Raw genomic sequence first — 23,380 nt, 5'->3', positions numbered from 1 at the left:
CTAGCCATTGTTAATTTTCTTTTGAAATTAAAAATTATATAAATATGTATTCAGTAATGTTTGTTCATCGTTTTTTTAAATAAATTTCCTCAACTTTTATATATTTTTGAGTACTGATATAATTACTTTTTTTAACAATTCTTAACAATGGACTTAATTTAATCACTCTTTTTTACTATTTTTATGGGAAATAATAATATCAACGCCTTGATACGTAGTTAAAACAACACTTTTAATTTAGAAACATACCGAGTAGGAATATTAATATAATGTGTAAACATATTATACAATCATAATTTAATTTTTATTTAATTACATCAATTAGGTTCTGGTAAATGTTATTGTTTGTTTTCATCACTTCTAGAATCTGTATAAAAATTAATTTTATCTTTTTTTTTTTAAATTATTTTTTTTTGTTACGTTAACTATATATATAATTTTATTTTATTTTTGCTTTCCACACTTAATATAACTATTTATTTGTATTCAAACACTTAAAAACATTTTAACTAACATCATTCTATAATAAATTACAAAAATAAATAATATATGAGTTATGAATGTTTATTACAACAAGAAAAAGGGTTGATATATTTAAAATATATCTTACAATGATAAACCAAAATATTTTACTTATATTTTTATAAACTAATTTTTATCAAAAATGTAATTGTGTTTTCCTTAATATACAATGTTAAGTTTAAGAAGCTTAAAACATAATTTTTTTAATCAGGACATCGTATGTCGTAGGTATAAAATGCTACTAAATTAATAAGAGAGTAAAGTATATATTCTTCAAAGAAAACAAAACGTATTTTTTCGTAACAATATTTAAAATTTATTCATTTTTACTAATTATATAATAATTAACAACACACAAATATATTATATAAAAAATCTGTTGTAATACAAAATTTTGAACATTAACCCGTATTTTTTTTCAAACAAATGTTTTAATAAAATATCTTAAGCATTAAAAATTCGATGTTGAACATTTGATTCTTTTATATATATTAATATTAGAGAAATTTCAAAATGAGTTGAAAAATATAATACCAAAATTTATGTATATAATATGTGAACAATAGTGTCATAACATGATATAATTAAATTAATAACAATGTTAATCTAATTTCCACACTATAAGCAGTACAAATGTTTATAATATAGTCCCAATTTTAATTAATATTTCCCACAGTAGAAAAATTTTTAATAGCTAATAATTTTTTTATGATTCATGACTTTCTCCAGAGATCTCAAATTGTCCCACCAGTTTGTCAATTCGTTTTGTGCAATTAGATTAAACCACGGTGTAATTGGATGTCTTAAATTCTTTAAGAATTTATTCATTTTTGATTTGGGAATATACAGGGCAGTACTCACTTCATCTGGATTGGGGTCCAAAGCAACATCTTTGTGCAAAATAAATATATAATCAATTTCGTGTTCGCCCCAAGTCCCATCTCCTTCGGACATGTACCTAAATAATACATCAAGTCAGGTACCAATTTTTTTCAATGTATTGATTAAGTTGTTATTACCTTATTCTGGTTATATATTGCAAGTCTTTAGGTTGACACTGGCTTGAAGGAATTCCTAATTCAAACACAAGTCTGCGACAAGCAGCAGCTTTAGCGCCTTCTAAGTCTTTGCGCTCATGTTCAATCTCGTACAGCGGATGACTGCAGCAAGAATTTGTATAATGATCGGGGAAAGTGATCTTTGTTGATGACCGCTGTTGTAATAGTAGCTCATCCTTGGTATTGAACAAAAATACACTAAACGCACGGTGTAACGGAAGTTTTCCGTCTACTAGTCTGTGACAGTCTCGTTTACTGGCGAAGCCGCACTCTTGGTCATGTTGATCAACAAGAATACAGCGTTCTTCGAGGGCAGCTTCTTGTACAGGGTTTAATGGTTTGGGTACGGTTGATAGAAATCGCCGTAAGGGTAATGTACCCAGCGACTTAAAAATCAACTTCATAATATATAACCTGTTGGTAAATACAAATTAATTAAAATATTATTTAAGTAAAGTGAAGTGCTTATACTAGCAATGTTAGTTCAACTGTGTTTAATGAACTTTACTAAGTATAAAGTAATGTTTCTACATTTCATTAGTAAACATATTAAGAGAGAGAAATTGTTTGCAAATGAATAATACACTGTTAATGATAAAAATAGAAGGTTTACATTCTAAATATTTAGAACGCAATAATGTGACTCATTCAATGGACATAATTACTTTGAAATACAATTGTAATTGCTGACAATTATATCAAAGTAATTAACTATTGACATACACATACATAATATGCTTATTATTTAAATTCACATGTAATTAATAATTTTTATTTTTAGAACGGTAAATATACCCAAGGGCCAAGTTGGATTATAACATTTTTAAAAACTAAACAAAATATTTAACCTAATCGACAGAAACATGCTAAAATCCTTGTTACTCAGTTTTTAAAAATCGTTCACGAAAGATAAAAAATATTTGATAGGTTTAACATTATTGAATATAACTAATAACTATGATGTTAGTCACAACATCACTATAATATTTAACTTTAGAAAAACTTGGATTTTATAATATTAAGTGATATTAAATAGTAGTTGTCATCTTATTTTGAGTTACAATCTTTTTTTTAACCCACGATAAAATTCAATTACATCATAAGTAATTTAGAGTATAAATTGCGTCATTTTTACAAAATAATAAAAAAATAAAAGTAAATATGACGTTATTAATTAAATTATAATACAATATGTTGGTTAAATTAATATGATGATAAAAATATCAAAACTAAAATTATGGCATAAATAAATTGAATCAAATACAGTATTAAGCAATATTTAACTATACATACGTTGTTATTTCTTTTTCCTGGTAAGGAAAATTATCATAACGATTTCGTGCATAATTGTGAAATATTTGTTTATTTAAGCACTTGGAGTTACTTGTATTTTTCAAGTTTTACCTTGATTCGTTGTTTGTACAAACGAGGTACCTAATTCAAATTATGAGATATTATTTTGTGTTTGTAGTACTAATTTCCATTCGTCATTTAAATTTATTTTAAGTTGAATAGATCCAGTTTGGCTGATTTTTATACATCTAATATGATACAGGTATGCTGCAGCAATTTTTAATTTTTTAGGACTATTTCTTATTAAAAATGTGTCATACACTCGAAGACAATGCTGTCAGTTATTGTACTCAAAAATTACTAACAATAAAGAATATTATATTTTTTGTGCCTTCTAGTTAAAATTGAATACATTCTAAAAAATCAGAATCATTTTTTCTATGTTTTTAAGTAATCTTAGAGTAAAATCATCAATTACAAAAAAGATAGAGAATAATATTTTTAAGGGAATGACATCGATTTTATATTTTATTGTTATTTGACATTGTATTTGACTTTCAAAATAAACAAAAACATTTTGTACATTAAAATTATGTTTAAATTGTTTTGAGACAATATTTAGAAAAATCGTTATGACATTCCCTCAAAAATATTATTCTCTATCTTTTTTGTGATGGGTGATTTTACTCTAAGATTACTTAAAAACATAGAAAAAATGATTCGGCGTACATTTTCAGCCAGAGAGAAAACAATTAGTGCGCTGACATACTCTTAATAACAAAACATTGTAACTTAAGTTGAGAGTTTTTTTCCACCTTCTATGTAAGAGGTTTTGACACAAAGCTGCCATCACATACTTGTTTGTATAAAATTAAACTAAAGTAATATTTAAACACACAAATTGAATTGTTAAAGTAATAGTGGCAAGCTACAGCTTGAGTTACTAAATGTAGTGCACATTTTATGGTAATCGAAAAGAAAAGTGGGTATAGATTATAAAAATAGATACTATAGATTGATTTATTCTTTTTCTATTATTATGTAACTTGTTTTGAACAGTACCTATACACATAATATATGTAATCTTGATTTATTTAGTTATTTGTTGTACACATTATATTGTATACATTCTATTGTGTAGCAATGCTGTGTTCCTATTGTATACTTAATAAATAAAAATCTAGTTTTATTTTGCAGGATCTGAATTTAAATTTAAAATAATAGAAACAGTTTAACAAATTAAATAAATATGCTTAAATTGAAACAAAAACATACTTATTTATATTATTGAAGAAGTTAATAGAGGGAAATTATTTTCAAACCAAAGTCAAAACTAATAACCTATTTGAAATGACAAACTAATAACTATGACTTAGTACCTATTATAATATTTGTGCAAATATCATAGTGAAATCTCATATATTATCCAATTTGATTTTTTTCAGTTAGTATACCTACCTGATAAAATAAATAGGCACATTTATTTATTTTAATGATATTTTATTTTAAATTACATTGATCTGATAGCTAAATAATTACTAACCAACATCTAGTTTAATAAATTAAAAAGCTCATTAAGATATGATAATTATTTTTGAAAAACTAGAATCATAATTTAATAGTAGGTATGCCTATTAACTATTATGTAATGATTGATCCTTGGTCTTAAATAATGTGTAGACACTTCGACAATAATGATTATGTTACTTAAATTTTATCGAATATCTATTTGCGAAAACTAAATGTTTTTATTTATTTGATTGAGTTAATTTAAAAACTATATAATCAGACTAATAACTAGGTATCTAGTATAACGAGAATATGCATAACCACATTCTAATAGAAAATATTTTTAAAAATGTCATTTAAATAGGTAATATCATTTAACCCAAATATACAACATTGTACATGCTTAATTAAATATTTTTAATACCTACCTAAAGAATAGAAAAAAAAAAAAATAATAATAAACAGGTACTCCCTCCTGTGATCACAAACGAGCAAATAAAGAGTTGTCTTCAAAACTTATTGTAATAGACCCTACCGACATGCTTGAAAATTCCATGTACCTATTGTATGCCATACAAAAGAAACAAAATACAAAACAAGTAACATACCTCGAACAAAAAAATTGAAATCCGTTTAAGAACTTATCGGCTGGTATTGACTGCACACTCGGACGAACAACACTGGTCGTAGATCCGTAGCATAATAGGCAGAAGACACCGTGCACACGTCTCGACACTAACGAGAAAATTAGAAATCGTTTATCTTTTTGTTGGAATTTATACCTACGGGGCAATAGGTCAGTAGTGGCACCGTTCCATTACGATTTAATGTAAAATGTAAATAATAATATTGTAATATTTCATTCAAAGCATCCGCTTTTTTTATCAATAATCTGCTACGTTATCAATTATGTGATATGATGATATTGTTTGACCAATCCGATGAATTCCCTCTTAAATTTTTATTTTAGGTTAAGATAACAAACTTGAAATGTAAACAAAGTACGAAATACAAATTACAAACATTTAATTTGTTCATAGTGTTGAACTGTTGACACTTGTTGTCTATAGCGTTTACTCTAACTGTTAATAGTGTTGTCTAATAGCAGCTCGTCAGTTACTCGCTTACCACTTGCCAGTTGCGAGTTGTCAGTAGTCTTTTTTCACGTCTAGTCCGTTCACACTAAGACTATAGTAAAAATACTTCTATATAGGATTGACTGTTCTCCTTATTAAAAATATTCTTCACTTTTGAGTCTTGAGAACTAGCTAGCCGCCTTATAATAATTTTTTTTTATAATTACCACTTTACCTACCTGCTGGGTAACTATGTGGTGAGTTGAAATCGACCATAACTTAAATCGTTTCGTGACAAATAAATATTCGATTTATTAAATCTCGATTAAATTATTAAATTAATAATGAACAGTAACTATAAAGTTTGCCATACCATTGCTGATGTGAAATCGACGATTTCGTCTGAAAATAATTCATTTGATGTTCGCATTGAATCTGATTTGCCTGAATCAACGACAACTGAGAAATGTATTTTGGGAATTGACGAAGCTGGTCGTGGTCCTGTCCTAGGTATGTATAAAAATATATCAGAGTAAGTAAGCAGGTTTGGTAATGAATCAAGTTTTAACAAATTAATGTCTTGACAGTAGATGTGGTGATGAAATTATAGATTTTAGGTTGCCTAATTTTCAATTTTAACTACTGATCAAGGTACTACTGTATCTTACATTGTTCATCATATCATTGTATATAATGTATTAGATGACTCGGTTCATATGTTTTAATTTCTACATTCTCGTAGATACATTAAAATATTCTATACATTACTCATAAACACATATATTTGGTATTTTACTTTACAATACGGGTCAAACCCATTACATAAAATATCAGTATGTAGGTACAGTAAAAAACGGGTATAACAGGTGTTTTAAAAATATTTCGTATCATTATTTCCCTGTTATGTCTTTATTTTACATATATTTTCAAGTCAAAAATGATAATTTGTAGATATGTTAAATTTAGTTAAATGCTAGGCAATACATTATGTGTAATAATCATCTCCATTTGACTTCTTTACAGTATACCATTGATTGAAATACTAGTACAGTAGTACCTAAGCTAGTATTTACAATAAATGTATATACCTACTGTTTTGAATTTTGTTTAATAATGTATTTGTGTCTAGGTCCAATGGTATATGGTACGTCTTATTGTTCAGTAGACAATCAAGCTATACTAAAGACATTAGGATGTGCCGATTCTAAAGTTTTGTCTGAACAAGCTCGAGATGATATCTTTGATGGAATAACAAAACAATCTGAAATACTTGGATGGGCTGTACACATTATATCACCGACTACAATAAGCAATTGTAGCTTTAGGAGGTACTTATATGAGATAAAATCATTTTTTTATTTTTGTATCAATGGTATGCATTTATTGTAGGCCATAATACTAGTGTTTTTATCACAATTATAGAGACTATAAAATATAAACCCTGTAGCCTAACCAATTTATGTTATATTTCCTATTTATTAGCATTGCTTAGGTAGTATATTTATCATACGTTTATATTCATCAACATTTTTATATTATTTTGAATAGGCAAAAGTGTTCTTTGAATGAAATTTCACATAATGCTGCCATTGGTTTAATACAACGAGTTTTGGATAGAGGAGTAAATATTTGTGAAGTATTTGTAGATACTGTTGGACCTCCCGAAAAGTACCAAGTAAGAATAATAGTAGTTTTCATTTGTTACATGCATGAATATTAAAAAGTACTTGTAAATTGTAATACATAATAGTATCTCTTTTTAAATTGTTTTTTTGTTTTGTTACATGAATACAATACATTTTAAATATTATATTTATTATATGCTTGCAAATATTAAAAACACTAGGAACAAAAATTCCAATATAGCTTTAAGCAAAAAAAAAAAATAATATATAAATACATTATAATATGAAATATGAATGACATATTCTTATTGTACATTATGATCTAGTACAATTCAAATGTTGGCTTTAGAGATTTAATCTAAAATTTTAAAAAAATACTATAAAAGTTCATATTTTATTTAACACCACTTCTGATTTTAGCTGTAATAACACAAACTCAACTGTGGTCTGACACATTTTCTGGTGGAATTTTAAACTTCAACTCTACTTATCGAAGTAAATTACTATTTATGACAAATAAGTTGAATAAAAGTAGAAATTAAATAATAATTTTACATTTTTCAGGAATTCTATTTAATAAATTAATATAAAATATTATCGGTTTACCTATACTAAAATGTAGAATGTTAATATTTTTTTTTATTATTGCTAATTATTGAGGAATATTTGTGAACAAAATGATTTGAATATATTTATATTGAGTAAATGATTTATTGTTACTTGAATCTGCATATTATTATGTATAAAAACCTAAAGTATAAACTTTTCTAATATTTTATGGTTAATATCCATAATATCCATGTATTATGGTTTATTTTTAATTTTTCAACTCGTATTGTAAATTCATAGTTTGTAATTTATTGTATTTTTTTTTGAATTTTTAGGAAAAATTATTATCAATATTCCCTCAACTAAAAATCACAGTGTCTAAAAAAGCTGATTCTTTGTTTCCAATTGTAAGTGCTGCTAGTATTTGCGCTAAAGTAACTCGTGACGCTGCGTTAAAAAATTGGAAATTTATTGAAAGACCTGGAGAAGATATTGATTCAAATTGGGGAAGCGGATACCCAAATGGTAAATCAAAATAATTATAATTACTAATGGTTATTTTCACTATTAGTTCAGAATATAAAAACAAAATGCTTCATTTAATATATTTATACTATTTAGATCCCGTAACAAAAGAATATTTAAAAAAAAACATAGATCCGGTATTTGGATTTCCTAGTATTGTACGATTTTCTTGGTCTACAGCAGAATTGGTACTAAAAAATAATGCAGAACAAGTAGACTGGTAAGTAGATGCTATTGTGAAGTGTTTAATATATTATATAATATAATATATTAATATTTATATTGGTGTTTAGTTTATATAACAATAAACTGAAAATTGAAACAATTAGATAAGTTTTTAAATAAAATATTTAACATTTTGTTTAGGTCTGATGAAGAAGAGGAGGAAGACAAAAAATCAGTACCTATAACTTCATTTTTTGGTCAAAATAGTAAACAAGTTCAACAAAAAACACCTTTTTTTGATGATAGAGGTTTAATAGTTACAACTAAATTTTAGTAGAAGAAAAATTTTTGATTTATATGTGTATGTTTCATCTTAATCATTATAATAGATATTAATATAACTTTTTTCGGTTCAAATAATGTTTATAATATTAAACTACTTACTTAAATTCATAATTCAATAATAATATATTATAATATGTAAATTAAAATTAAGTAAGGAATCTTTATTAAATCATAATAATTATTTAATATAGAGTATAGACTATAATATTATTATATTCCCTGTATTTTTTAATTCAAAATACAGTAGTATTCTTTCCTTTCCATTATGTGTTTTTATCAAATAAGTTATTACATATTTTTTTTGTAAACACTTCTCAACTGAGAAAAGCTTATTATAAAGAACTCAGATTTATAGAATTTAAATTTAACAAAGATAGAAAAAGTTTTTTGAAATATCTTATTAGGTTTTTAAGAAAATTACCAACGTTTTGAACTTTAGGCAAGCTCTTACTTTTAACTATATTGATTGCTTAATTGTCAGAATCTACCTAACTTGTTGCTAATAAACTTGTTTTAATTGTATGTTATACAATTTACTCTATGAAATATTGTTTATTCAAAAATAAGAATAGGTACTGGTACATAATTCTAAGTTTTTTATGTTCTAGAAAATTCAATGGAAATACCAGCGGTAACTGACTAATGGTGGTTGAAGAACCATTAAACTGTATCTGAAGTTTAAAGTTTAATAAAATGTAGAACAAATTATGATCACAATATTATTATGTCTATGGTTAATATGTAAGTAATGACACTGAATACACAATAATGGCGTAACATTGGTCACACTTTTTTTTAAGGTAAATGTTGGTAGGTACTAGGACATTAAGTAGTACCTATGGCATGTACTATTAAGTTGTGGTTGAAAATTGCTAAAGTACTTGTTATTGGAACTAAAAATTTTAGTTAATTTAATTCAACACTTCATAAGACTCCTAGATCAATAATCGGTGAAATAAAAAATGTATACCAAGAGAAGAAAATATTTATTACAACCATTGACCAATGAGATTATTTCAGAAAAAAATTAAGAAAAGTATTTATAGTAGTGTTCTATAATTTTAAATATATTGATTTAATTAAATGTTCAAAAAATACAATTTTTGGCTTATGTATCTTTAATATTTTAGTCCCAGCAAAAAAATTTGTACTATCTACCGCGATTATTCGTTTTTGAATTCCACAAAATAATGAAATCATCCCATGAGAAATTTAGTTTACGGGTGAATACCCCGTCAATAAAACGCTCATGAAAATTGTATTTGACTTTTATTTGGTGAAGGTTGATCAACTTATGAGAAATCTTACATTAAATTTTCAAATCTTAGATATAGAATAAACATTTTTTAGGAAATTCTAACAACAAAATAATTTTCAAATATTCGTGATTTTGACAATTTTCACATACTTACAATAAAGTATGTCTTACAACTTTCAAGCTCAGGTTTTTTAAAAATAATAAAAATACAGAAAAGTACTAATACCATTTATGGTTAAATATCAGTATTTTTGTTCATATCGTTTAAAAAACGGCGGTAGACGGTAGTATGACAATGAGATGATTATTGGTTATAAATTATTGATCATATGTACATATGTTACATTTTATATTTACTTAACAAGATATATTTTTATTTTTTTAATAATAAAAAAATAATTCATATTTTATTGAAGTAGGTCAATAGTATTTAATTTCTATTACTTAAATTGTTTTTATCAGTTTTTAGTTAACTGTCCCATAATACAGTGTGATACATTTAACATGGCAACAACAGGCTCAATCATTATTTAAAAAATAATATTCTGCTTTGGAATATGAAAATTAAACTTTAGGTATGCTGTCATTGAAAAAAGTTCAAAACCTAAAAAATTATAAAAATAAATGTTTTCTAACGACTAGAAACCACAATGTAAAATTTTTTTTCAAAAACATATTTTTCGAAATAATGAGTGGCTTATGATAAAAGAATCACTTGGTATGTAACATGCACATGTACATATGACCTATTTATTAGTATATTACAGTTATTATGTTGATTAATGATTAGCAGCAATTCTATTTTGCATTAAATCTTCGTTTAACATTACTTATCAATGTTTTTCTTTGATGAATGACAATTAGAATATAGTATTATTAATATTAATATTTTTTTTTTTTTTTTATTATTTATGTGTTTTTTAGTTACCCATTCCCATTCATTAATAATGTACACCTTTTACTTTTATTATTTAAATTTTAATTACGTAATATGTAAGCCATTCATTTGACGTATAATTGCATTTATTTTTGCGTATACTTAATGTTCATTAAAATTGTTGTAATATTTATTTTTTATCCGTCATAGGTTATGTAGTTTTTTATTTATTTATGTATTAATGAAAAACTGTTGTGCCAAGGATATTATATTATGTATGTCTGAAGAACATCGCAGCTGTATGAATTATATAATTATATTATATTAATTATATTAATTTTATTGTCTCCATAGTTAGGCTGTGGCTTATTATTAGATATATCAAAGTTAAGTACCTACCGATTTTAAACTTTAAGGGAATTATAGTGAAGAATCAGGATTCAGGCATGTCTTTATTCGTCATTTAGATTTTCATTGATGTTTGTTTTCCTGTGATGTGATTTTTGGTATCTATACATATCTTAATATATTATAGTAAATAAATCACCAATAGGTTCACATATCCATTTAGGTGTATTAATAGATATGGAAATACATTATTGTAATGATATGCTCACACGCCATTATAATAAACTAAAATTGTACAGAATAATAAACAACGGCCAGACTGTCGTTTGGAGAAATCGGTCGCATCAAATAAAACCATTGACAACGACAATATTAAGATATCGGCACGCACTTGTAACGGTATTGCGTAGGATGTGTGTGACTTTATTTTATGCTGAAGTCAAAGGATAATCTAGTTCCCATAACTTTTCGATAAAGCCGCCTCCAACACCACTCTCTGGTCAGCATCCTCTCGTCGTCCCTTAAACCAGTGCACGAGCACCAACCATCAGAGAACAACCTCTCAAGTCCCAAAGAAACCGATTTCAACGAGCGACAACCGGACTCCTTATGCGAGCAATAATCAGTGCGTTCTTTAATAATTCAATTTGTGTATTTGAAGTATTACTTTGTTTCATCTAAAACCTAAAACTCCTACGATATAATCTACAAACAACTGCGAATCAGGTAAGGCATATAATATATAATATTTTATGTTGATTGCAGTCAATACGTTCATGTGCTTTTTTCCATAAAATTACATTGAACGGTGTATATATGATCTAATTCTCGAATACACGATCTCGAGAGCCCTCCGAGGAAGGTAAAAGCGTAATTTTAATATTTTAATATAACTCGACAGGAGTCGCCGTATATTTATCTTATTTCTACGTTATTACATTATACAGAATTAAACCGAAATAAATTCTGAGTAGGTAAACCATTTAAGAGGACGCTAATACCCATGCATTCGAAATTATACTCCGAATTCTTAATATAGTATCTTATATATTTTAGCAAACTGGATCAAAATGGTACTTTAGAGAGGAAATCTTTCGATTTTCTCAATAGTTGTTTAATGCCACGGGAAAAACCACCGACAAATTACGAAAAACCGCGAAAACGGGATTTTAATTTCCAATGCTATTTTATCACCATAGAAACGAATAAAAAATAATAATATAATATTAATTCAACTTACAGGCTATAATAAACAATGCTGGGCAAGTTAATGATTTTTTTTAACTCAGTTAAGTTAAGTTAATATGCACCAATAACAATAAGTTAAAAGTTAAAAGTTAATTTAATTTTAGATTAACTCAGTTAAGTTAAAAGTTAATACACATTTTTTTAAAACTTTATTAAGTAAAAAATTTTTTTTTACGCATATTTTATTTTCTTACAAACCCTGAAACCCAAAACTAATTTTTGGACTGAGACTAGAAAAAATGTTTATACTCTATACAATATATTATTGAACTTCATTGAAGTTTTCATTTCTAAAAAAAGAACAGTAGTTACCTTACCTATATATAATAAGTAGTAAATAAATACCTAAAAATAATGAATTAATATTATTTAATCAAGCCTTGAAAACAGATACTATTTGTGTGTGTGGGTTTGAAATGGAATATTACTGTGTTTAATAAATAATCACTAAATATTTTATTAAATAGATAGGTACTAGGTATTACATACTTAGTAAAATACTAAAATATAACATATAATTTAAAGAAAAAGATAATAAATAAGTTGAAATAGTTGGATAATTATATAATATTTTATTATTTCAGCATACACATTTTAGTCATATAGATATAGTTATTATATTTTATATAGTATATTATTATATTTTAATAAATTATAAACGTGCATACTGCATACTGTTTGTGTCGTTCGTGGTTCGTATATAACCAAAAGTTCACAACTGAACACTGATACAATTTCAGGACCACATCACACAAAATCATAATATCGATAATTGGTTTTTGTTTATTTTTAGGCTTGTTGGATTTATATTTTTTTCCCGAAATGGCGACTTCGGTTATCCATAACAATAATATACCCATCATAAGGGTATAGCCATAAATCATAATGCCATAGAGTCATAATGGGACTATATTATTATGTCTATATTTTTATTGTTACTTGATATAATTAATTTATTTAATAATAATATAAAACCTTTTATTATAAAATATTTTCTCATGTATCACTATACAGGGTGTTTCTTTAGAGTACAGAGTGATTGGAAAAATATAAAATTTTTAAAAATTAACTTAACTTATTCTGTAAAATGAAAATCAACTCGTTGATTTCACGTTAATTAAAAAAAGAATTTAATAAGTTAATAGTTGAGTTAATGAATATCCAAAAGTAACTAGTTAAGTTAAAAAGTTAAGATAAAATTAACTTTTTAACTTAACTTTAACTTTTTAACTCGTTAATGCCCAGGCTTGATAATAAATAATATCAATATAAAATATCCAGACTGACAAACGGTCTCCAACGGTCAGAATCGTTATTCTAATATAATATTATTATATTAATATATATTATATCATTGAATTCTGCAAGTTTAATACAATTGTCCCACTTGTAACCTATTGTACAGCAAACCGACATCTACTTACCCGCTTTTTTTTATATCTAGTTAAATATGATTCGTGAATTTCCGAGTAAATTGATCATAACTAATGCAATAGTGTCAAAACAATTTTTACATATTTCGGTATAAAAACATTTTTTTCATCGATAATAAGTAAATATATGTTAATTTTGTATTTTAGATCCGCTGCAGAGTGACTAATGTATTAACTTTGGTTTTTAATTTTTGGAGTATGTTTTTTTTTTGTGTGGATACACTTTTTACAATATAAAAATTAATACTTTAATAATATATTACTTTCTTTTTTCTGTTAGGAAAGTGGATCTGTGAATCTAGTTGGTACTTGGGGATGTCAATTTTATTAAATTAATAACTAATAACAATATAAAATATTCTGACTGACAAACCGTCTCTTCTCAGAATCGTTTTTCTTATACAATGATATTATATCATTGAATTCAAGTTTAATACAATAATCGATTATTCATTGACCCACGTCTTGTAACGTATACTGTTACTGTACAGCAGAGCGACATCTGCTACGCGCTTTTTTTTATTTACTACTTTCATATTTCTATGATACACGAAACATCCATGATCGCTGGGATGGATAATATATATTATATACAAGCCCGGCTTAAGAGGGCAGGGGGGGGGGCACGGTCCCGGGGCCCATCTTTATCCCCAAAATATATTTTTTTAACGCATCCGCAATAGTTTTCAAAAAAAAAAAAAATTATTTAAGTAGGTAGGAATAGACGTATAGTAGGTAAATCATTATTAATAATTATAAAATAAAATTGTTCTTAATTTTATATCACGAAAAATTACTATAAACATTTTAGATTACCAATTTAACTATTTAAGTATATAAGAAGGTAGTTATAAGAAAAAATTATTTAGCTCTTGTAAATTAGGTAGGTATTTCAGTTAAAAGTATTAATGCATATTATAATATACTAAACTTTAGAGGACCATAGTCAATAACCTAGCGAACCAAAATTGATCATTTGACAGTCAAAATGTTCAGAATTTAAGCTCTAACAGAATCCATCAAAAAAATAAAGTGGTTACCATTTGAAAAAATAAAGTCGATTTTATTATTGGTACAACTGCGTGTTTAAAAATGTTATAAAAATATTATTAAAAATTATTTTTGTTTTAACGAAATTCCATATCATCGATCCATAATTGTTCAAAAAAAAAACCCGCGTACAATGACATAAGATACACCTTATATATTTTTTGTATAGTAAAAAATTATAAAGTCGTTAAGGGGATTTTCTGTTTTTGTCTAACACACGCGCGACATAGGATTTAAGACGGATTCTTTGCCAAACATACCAATTGATCTAATGAAGTGATGAGAATTCTGAAAACATATTTGAATTCGTCGTCAAGTCTACTTGATTTTGATTTTTTGATTTTAGCTTCTCCAAAATTTGAAATATAAAAATCTTTAAATACTCTTTTTTAATATGACGTTTTCTGGAATTTGGGAGATAATATCAAAAATGTGGCAAAGTCGATTTCAAGTAGACTTGACGACGAATTCAATTCTGTTTTCAGAATTCTTATCGCTTCAATAGATCAATTGGAATGTTGGCAAAAAACACGTCTAAAATACTATGCCGCGCGTGTGTTAGACAAAAACAGAAAATCACGGTATCGAATCCCCTTAATATGTAATGATACAATTATTTTGAAGTTTAAGTTTAAAGGGGGCCCACTAAAGTGTTTGGTGTCCCGGGGCCCAATTGATCCTTAATCCGGGCTGGATTATATATGTTACACCGAATTTATGAAATTGCCGATTACCTACATGAAATCGGTAGAAAAACCTAACCTATGTGTCCACATGCATGTCACAACTCACGGATAATATTAGGAAAACGTCCGACTTTCGCAGCACTTGTCTAACGCCAGCTACTTCGATTAAATGAAATTTCTCACGGATATGATAATATTATTTCCTATCTTTATTTATAATTTATCAAGTCTGCCTAGTTCATGTAATTAGCAATCAACATTTTCTGATTTCGTGAACTTGGTAGCCAAGTTGTTGATTTCATCGGCAATTTTTTTGCGATCTCATAAATTCGGCGTAACATGAATATAGTATAGGTCGGTGGCTGGCAGTTGTCCGAAAAATGATAAGGACCCGAAAATCGAAAATCGAAAAAGTACTGCCAACCATTGTAATCGAAATGTTGTAATATAAATTATTATTATTATTATTATATTTCTGTTGATAAAAGTTATACTATGATAAAAATTATACTATGATAAAAGTTATACAATTCCCGCGTATTTTGTAGTTAACGATTTCAGTATTTGGTACTATTTTTTAAGTAGGTACCTATAAGGTTTTTACTTTTTACACAATACAAAAAAAATGGATTTTGGTAATTATTTATTATGATTTATGATAGTAGTAGAAATACTCAGTGGCGTAGCCAGGGTTATGGAATGGAAGGTTTAAGTATAAATTAAACCAAGTTTTTCACCGTTTTCGTTTATAAATAGTACATATATTAAGGGGAAAAAATTCGATGGAACACCCAAAACCCCCCTGGCTTCGCCACTGGAAATATTCAATTTTTATTTACGCAAGAATTAAAAGAACATTATAAATAACATTTTTTTTTGTTGATAAATAATAAATAAATACATCGATTTTATACAACTTATTCCACTATATTATACAGGCAATAATATAACAATAATTACAATTATTTAAATATAACATAAAAAATATTTATTTCATTTTTTATATTTAAAATTTTAAATTAAGAGTTAAACATTGTCAACATTTCAACAATAAATTAACAATAACCAAACAACATTTTACTAATATTTACTTGATGATATTCCTAAATCCGCTTGTCAATTGTCAAATACAATTTGATTTAGATGAATTATTGAGTTATTTATTTATTAATTGGTACTAAATGATAAGCAGCTTCATTTCTGAATGTATTCACAACAATTGTCTCTGTTAACTGTCTAGACATCATCAATCATGATCATAATTATTTTGGTGTACAAGATGAGCCTGTTGTCGAATATAATGGTATGTATGCAATATACAAAATTTTTAATTGTAAATAAAATATATTAAATGTACATCCTTCTTCCCCTGAAAGTATTGCATGTATTATTTATATTGATTATTACTCATGATTGTAAGCAGAGCCATAATTAAGGGGTGGTTTGGGAGGGCAATAGCCAGGGTCAGCTACCCTAGCTGGTTTATGTTAGGGAGCAACAGTATTTTTACAGCGATTATAATAAAATAAAATTATGTTTTCAAACACTCAATGGAAAATTATTAATTATTAATAAATATATAAATAAATTGTGTAATATTGGTTCCCAATCAACAACTGTGAAATATTTTTAAAGTGAAGCGAAAAATTGTTTTGTTTTTTAAAAAAAAAATGCCATTGGTTACATAATATATTACTACTATAATAAAATTAGTAGAAATATGGTATATACATTTTTTTCAAACATAATTTATGGGCAAAGTAGCTAGAAAAATAAAGTAATAATACAATTTAGTCTTCTATAAAAGTTTGTCATATTATATTATAGTTTATAACTATATTTAGTTAATCATAAGACACTTATTTTTGATTTTGTGTGAATAATAAATATTGTGTAAAAATACTGAAATAAGAAAAATTAATTATATCCAAAGCCAGTGGCGCCAAAATTATGTTGCCCACGAGTGACAAAAGCTTAAATACGGCCTTGATTGTGAGTGTTTTTCTTTACTAATTTAAATCACAGATACAGAAGTTTTATAATCTATTGACGTTCTGGATTCCGGATTGCCATTTAATATGCTTCTAAGGTAACACTTTATTTTTAATTGATAGAACCTCTGCTTCCGGTTGCTGTAGAAAGACCACACTCCTACACCGTAGTTTTAGGAGTTCAAAGGGGCACAGAAATTATAAGAGACAATCTTGGGTTTATGTACTATAAAAACAAAGTAACAGAGAATAAAATGTGAGTATTAACTGTACAATTTCTTATTAAACAAAAGTATTTTAAATTATGAACATACTTTTTAGTTACTTGGCATGTTACGAAAAGAAATTGGAAGGACAGTGCCGGGCAACTGCTCACATATCTCCGGACCGCAATGATGATAGGTTGACACTGTCGAAGCAACATTTTCATCATGTCAGGGAACTTAATCTCAATGTTCCACTGCTTCGACAGGAGATAACTGAAAGGGCTTTAGAGAGAACCATAAACTCGTATACTCCACGTGGAATTTATATGCAAGCAATTGCTAAGTTAGTACCTACCTATAAACTTGAATTTTTGCTTATTTTGTAAATAACAATACATATTGTACATAAGTTATGTAACTATGCATAGGTGATGGTTAGTTTTGATATCCTTGATTACTTGAGTTTGATATGATGTATGAATTAGTTTTCCAGAAGCTGCAGAAAATTATACCTTTCTACAGAGTGTAGAGAGGATGCGGCGTATAAGACGTAAGTTTTTCCCGCAGACTCCACGAAACATGGCACATTTGCACGATTTGTTGACAGCTGCTGATAATGAACATTTTGCAATGACACTGCAAAACCCTCCTAACAGGTTAAAATATATTAATTTGTCTCATTTATTAAACACAAAACATACAAAAAGTATTTAAATACATCATTTCAATAGGTTTTATCAAGGTCCATTGATGGTAGAGGGAATCGTCAGTGGAGTCATTTTTTGTAACGTCGCCAATATCAATATGATTGCACCAGATTTGAGAAGTGTAGGTCCATTTCACAATAAATAAATAATTTATACAAAGGTAATTTAATGAATTATTTTTATGGATTTTTAGGTCCGTGTAGCAGGGTGTGATGGCACGTTTAAAACTGTACCAAAGTTTTTAGAAAATGACGCCTATCAGTTGTTTTCTTTCCAAGTGGTATTTAAGGATGTAGTAAGTTTCAATATATCTGTGTAGTAAAGTAGGTTGTATATTAATTTATTATGACTAGCGTACCTCAAAATTTCAGTATAACACACATTAAGTAATACTAATATCTATATTATTTAAATTAATAATTTATTCCACAACCCATTGTTAAAACTTTATAGTATACCCTGTTAGTTCAACAAATACTAATATATTCAATGAAAATTATTATATGGAAATAGAATATGGTAAATACTTACAAGGACATAATAAATTCTATAGAATAATGTAATACAATATGTTGTTCCAGAGCTTCCCTTTAGTTCATGCCATTTTGATTGGAAAAACTCAACAAATTTATGTTGAATTACTACAGTACATAAGAAATGTGCTTCCATTATGTTATGATCAGCTCAAAATTATTACTGATTTTGAGCTAGGGCTAATCAATGCAGTCAATTTAGTTTTTCCGGAAAGTAAACACCAAGGGTGTTACTTTCATTACTGTCAAGTAAATAGCAAATACCTTCCACTGAAATTAATGAAATTAATAGTAGATAATTAATAATTAATAATTTATGTTAGGCAGTAATAAGATATGTCAGAAATAAGAGGAGCAACATATTTCAATTATTCAAAGCTGACAATAATGCTGCTCGTGTGCTTCGAATGGTAATTTGTAAAAATTAATAAATATTATTATAATTTATAATAACTGAAATTTGACTATAGCATAAACATAGTTAAATATAGTTTTAAACATCATTCATTATTTTTAATTCAATCTTTAAGCCTTACCCTAATCACATTATCAATATACAAGTTATAGAAATTAATTAATCCATTTTTATTTTATTTTTACATTTAGATTTTAGCATTACCATACTTACCAGCTACACAAATTGGTGATGTTTTGCCTTCAATGGAGGATGGGTTTCATAGCATTGTTGAGTATGTAAACCAATTCCCATATTTGGCATTGCAATTAAACCCATTTATGTTCAATTACATTTGGGGATATTGGTTCATAACAATGGGACCAGCAGCTGTAACAGTATTCAACGAAGATATTAGGACTAACAACTTTGTAGAAAGCTACCATGCATCACTGCTTAGACTGATAAAGCCTCATCCCAAAGTTTGGGAGTTTCTAAGTATAATTTAATATTTTTAAGTTAATTAATTTGGTGCAGTGAATTGTTTCATAATAATATTATATTAGTATTATTTATTTGAGTGACTAACAAAACCTAAGTAATTTTTTATTTTTTATTTTATAGAAAAGGAGAGAAAAGTTATACATTGAAGCTTGTATATTATGTTGTTATTTCTTAATGTTGCACGATTCAATTCATGTTTAACTCTAACCAAATCTATATGTTTGTGTCTCAGGTAAGTATATATACATTATAAAATACAGATACAGGTAAGCACTATATATGTGTATGCTGTTTGTGTTAACCACCAACACTTAAGTATCAGTATTGAGAAAATTTTAGAAATAATCAATAAAGAATAAAAATATTTGGCTTAGTAAGTAGTAACAGTTTTAAAATATATAGGAGTAATCCCTAATTTATACATTTTTTATTTTATAGAAAATAAAAAAAAGGATAAATTGTGCATTGTTACTTGTATGAGTTGTTATATGTTTAACATAAAACAAAACTTTATGTTAGTGTCTCAGGTAAGTATATTATATACACAGAATACAGATACAGGTAAGCGCTATATATGAGTATTAAGTTTATGTTAACCACCAACACTAAAGTGTTATTAATCATTACTGAGAACATTTTAGACCTCAAGAAAAATTTTATTTTTAATCTTAATAGTTATTGTTATTTTATGTTTTAGTAAGATTTAATTTGGTAAGTTATAAAAATAACTAGATTTTATGTTTAGAGTACATGTATATGGATCCTAGATAACCTTAGAAGCTTTTATCTTAGACCTTAGTATCAACTAATACTCAATACTATAAACTAATAACTATAAATCACAATGTAGATACTATAACATTATAATATTATTAGTAAGTACTTCTAATAAACAACTTACTTTAATTTATTACAGTTCAGTTACAATTTCTGGAAAACCAGCAGTATACTGAATTTCGTCAGGCTAAGAACAATTTAAATGTAGGTGTATCTATAATAGCATAATTTACCATATTCCGTTATACAACTACTTCTCATGGATTTATTTACCTAAAATAAAAATATAGGTTATTTTTTTTCAATAATTAATATTTGTTTTATACAGATTCGAAATGGAGTACCAACTAGAGCAAGAATACAGAACTCTGATGCAATTAGGAACTTCCTTCAGGAACTTGCTACAGATATGAGCCCTACTCGAATATTTACATTTTTAAGGCGTGCTGGTCATAGGGTGGATGGGTATATAGCCCAAGAAATTGGACCACATCCTGGTACGTTTTTCAGTTTTTGAATTACCATTTTATCTCTAAAAAAACATCAAAAAAATTATAATAATAAACATGTTTACTTACAGGCGAAGAAGAGCTTCTTTTATTTGAGGCTGTGCAATAAATTTATAAATATTATGTTTGTAAATACTGTAAATTTGTAATATTATGTATAGTTTGTAAATACTGTAAATTTGTAATATTTTGTATAGTTTGTAATTTGTATATATGTTATGTATGTACAGTTTTGTAAAGTATTTGAGTAAAAATATTCAATAACTTAGTAAAAATGCGTCAAACTTCATGAAATTTATAATTGGATAATCAAAATTTACATAATATTGGTTATTTATTAGTGTACAGTAGGTAATTTACATAAAATAGATGTTACACCTTACGTTGATTTATTAAAACTTGACTATCAGTTATTGTCATAGTGCATTAAATTTTTCATTACATTTTTTTGTTCAATTATTGTCAATATTGTGTCTTTACAAATAATAATTGCACAATCACAAAATACAATAAAAACAACATAACAATAAAAGGTTACCCACCACAACCTATATGCAGTGGATATAACTTATAATTTAAATCCGCAATAATGTACAAATTAAACTTTGAAACTTGAAAGTTTGAAATTATAAAATTTTAAATATTTACTTTATGCATTATATGGCTTTTAAAGTTCTAAACTTTTAACTTCAAATTAAAAACATAACCTCAAATATATAACAGAAATTCAAATGGTAACTTCTGAAACCTGAACCATGGTTAAAATTAATAATTTGTTATCAAATTTAACAAATCATGATTTATTCATAATTGATGATAAAGGCAATTTCCATATGGTATTTTATTTTTTTGCTGTTTTTTAAATTTATTAGGGCAATTATTTGAATATTCGTTAAACTGACAATTTTAATGAAATCTACATACAATTTCCTATCGATACATCATACATTTCATAACCTCTCGTTTACGTTTGAATCATTAATCTTATCTTCTTACAGACATCCACAATATTTCCGTTCAACTTTAGAGAAGTTTTTTTGACCTTAGACTTGTATTTAGTGAATATTTGATGAATAACTAATCAATTAAATGAACACTAAATATAATTCTCAATCTAAATTAAATAACTGTTGTGGAGAGACCAATTTGTGAATTATATACAAAGAAAAAATACCAAGTTAGCTTTAAACTTCTTGTTGTATCAGTTAGGTATAATAGTCTATGATAGTTGTATAACTAAGTCAACTAAATTTACTATTATATCTCCGCGTAGTACGATTTGCCTAAAAAATAACCCCGGAAAAAATAACCCTGAAAAAAAGAACCCCGAAAAAATAACCACGGAAAAAATAACCCTACCTTTAAAAATGATTTGTAAGTATAAATATAATAAAGTATAAATTTGTAATACAATGTCAATAATATATAAATAAAAAATACACACCATAAATGTGGAGTACAATACAATTTTTCAATTTCAGTTTCAATAATATAATAATTTGGTAATTAAGTATAAATTGCATGGACATTTGTGGCTATTTTTTTTGCAGCATTTCCACCTTATAAAATGTATACACTCTTTGTGTACAACATACATAAACTTTTTATATGCCAACTTTTCTTTGCCCTTCTGGCTCTATATATATATATATGTATGTTACTATGTTTACACTTTCACAGTACGTTCGTTTTTCGCAAAACCGATTTTGAGTGTGTAATCTCCCTGTAATAATAAAATAAGGCACGATGCAATACTGAAAATATTTTTGTGTGAGGGCAAATAGGTGAACAATGACACACAGTTTGTAATATTTGTGTTTTTAGTCTGCTTATTAAAGTTGTTATGCATAGATTATTACAATAATCTATGTATAACAACTTTTCCTACTAGATATACCATACCTACTCATTTGCAGACCGTATTTTAAAATATCTTTTATATCAAAAAAATATTGAGTTATAATGTCACAAGTGTAGAACAAATGACTATGTAATATCCCCGTGACATAGTGTAATTACCGGGGAGAAAAAAAACGAATGTACATTAATATACTATATAGGTATAACGTAAAATATTTATTATTATTAATTGTTGTTGTATTATTATGTTATATTAATAAGTAATAACAATATTTATGAAATGACAGTATTATATTATATATATTGTTATACCTAGATTTTATCAGCTGAGT

At 26.5% G+C, this 23,380-nt stretch overlaps 3 protein-coding genes and 1 long non-coding RNA gene across 12 annotated transcripts; 2 read left to right on the top strand and 2 right to left on the bottom strand.

Moving 5' to 3' along the window:
* Positions 1-665: 665 nt before the first annotated feature.
* LOC132946155 (isopentenyl-diphosphate Delta-isomerase 1-like) lies at positions 666-5,183 on the bottom strand. Its single transcript, XM_061016004.1, has 3 exons — positions 4,991-5,183; positions 1,542-1,994; positions 666-1,480 (listed from the first exon to the last, which is right to left on the bottom strand). Exons 2-3 carry the CDS (start codon positions 1,982-1,984, stop codon positions 1,210-1,212), a joined length of 714 nt encoding a protein of 237 aa, XP_060871987.1. The 5' UTR covers positions 1,985-1,994; positions 4,991-5,183; the 3' UTR covers positions 666-1,209.
* A 44-nt stretch (positions 5,184-5,227) lies between these two features.
* Positions 5,228-9,767, top strand: LOC132946154 (ribonuclease H2 subunit A). Of its 2 annotated transcripts, XM_061016003.1 has the most exons (7): positions 5,228-5,968; positions 6,588-6,786; positions 7,007-7,133; positions 7,968-8,157; positions 8,254-8,377; positions 8,524-8,683; positions 9,276-9,767. In XM_061016003.1, exons 1-6 carry the CDS (start codon positions 5,803-5,805, stop codon positions 8,654-8,656), a joined length of 939 nt encoding a protein of 312 aa, XP_060871986.1. In that variant the 5' UTR covers positions 5,228-5,802; the 3' UTR covers positions 8,657-8,683; positions 9,276-9,767. The 2 variants fall into 2 exon arrangements, with proteins under 2 accessions (XP_060871986.1, XP_060871985.1); XM_061016002.1 differs by lacking the exon at positions 9,276-9,767 and having other exon boundaries at positions 8,524-9,199.
* Positions 9,768-16,473: 6,706 nt separating this feature from the next.
* On the bottom strand, positions 16,474-22,652 carry LOC132947350 (uncharacterized). Of its 6 annotated transcripts, none has more exons than XR_009664900.1 (8): positions 22,633-22,652; positions 21,028-21,211; positions 20,804-20,952; positions 19,633-19,788; positions 19,003-19,274; positions 18,120-18,413; positions 17,873-18,046; positions 16,474-17,784 (listed from the first exon to the last, which is right to left on the bottom strand). It is a non-coding gene; the product is annotated as an uncharacterized LOC132947350 (long non-coding RNA). The 6 variants fall into 6 exon arrangements; XR_009664896.1 differs by lacking the exon at positions 22,633-22,652 and adding an exon at positions 21,731-21,876 and having other exon boundaries at positions 21,024-21,211; XR_009664895.1 differs by lacking the exon at positions 22,633-22,652 and adding an exon at positions 21,731-21,876.
* LOC132947348 (uncharacterized) lies at positions 16,766-21,145 on the top strand. Of its 3 annotated transcripts, XR_009664894.1 has the most exons (11): positions 17,690-17,814; positions 17,880-18,107; positions 18,250-18,420; positions 18,496-18,592; positions 18,665-18,766; positions 19,053-19,253; positions 19,328-19,414; positions 19,611-19,693; positions 20,023-20,134; positions 20,341-20,883; positions 21,008-21,145. XR_009664894.1 is itself a non-coding variant. In XM_061017619.1 (9 exons), exons 2-9 carry the CDS (start codon positions 17,780-17,782, stop codon positions 19,905-19,907), a joined length of 1,218 nt encoding a protein of 405 aa, XP_060873602.1. In that variant the 5' UTR covers positions 16,766-16,870; positions 17,682-17,779; the 3' UTR covers positions 19,908-20,016. The 3 variants fall into 3 exon arrangements, 1 of the variants encoding a protein (XP_060873602.1); XR_009664893.1 differs by having other exon boundaries at positions 20,023-20,883; XM_061017619.1 differs by lacking the exons at positions 20,023-20,134; positions 20,341-20,883; positions 21,008-21,145 and adding an exon at positions 16,766-16,870 and having other exon boundaries at positions 17,682-17,814; positions 19,611-20,016.
* Positions 22,653-23,380: the final 728 nt, after the last annotated feature.

This window comes from Metopolophium dirhodum, chromosome 6 (assembly GCF_019925205.1).
Source record: "Metopolophium dirhodum isolate CAU chromosome 6, ASM1992520v1, whole genome shotgun sequence".
Lineage (NCBI taxonomy): Eukaryota > Metazoa > Arthropoda > Insecta > Hemiptera > Aphididae > Metopolophium > Metopolophium dirhodum.
Note: the sequence above shows the minus strand (reverse complement) of the source record. Positions and strands in the feature narration are given on the sequence as shown.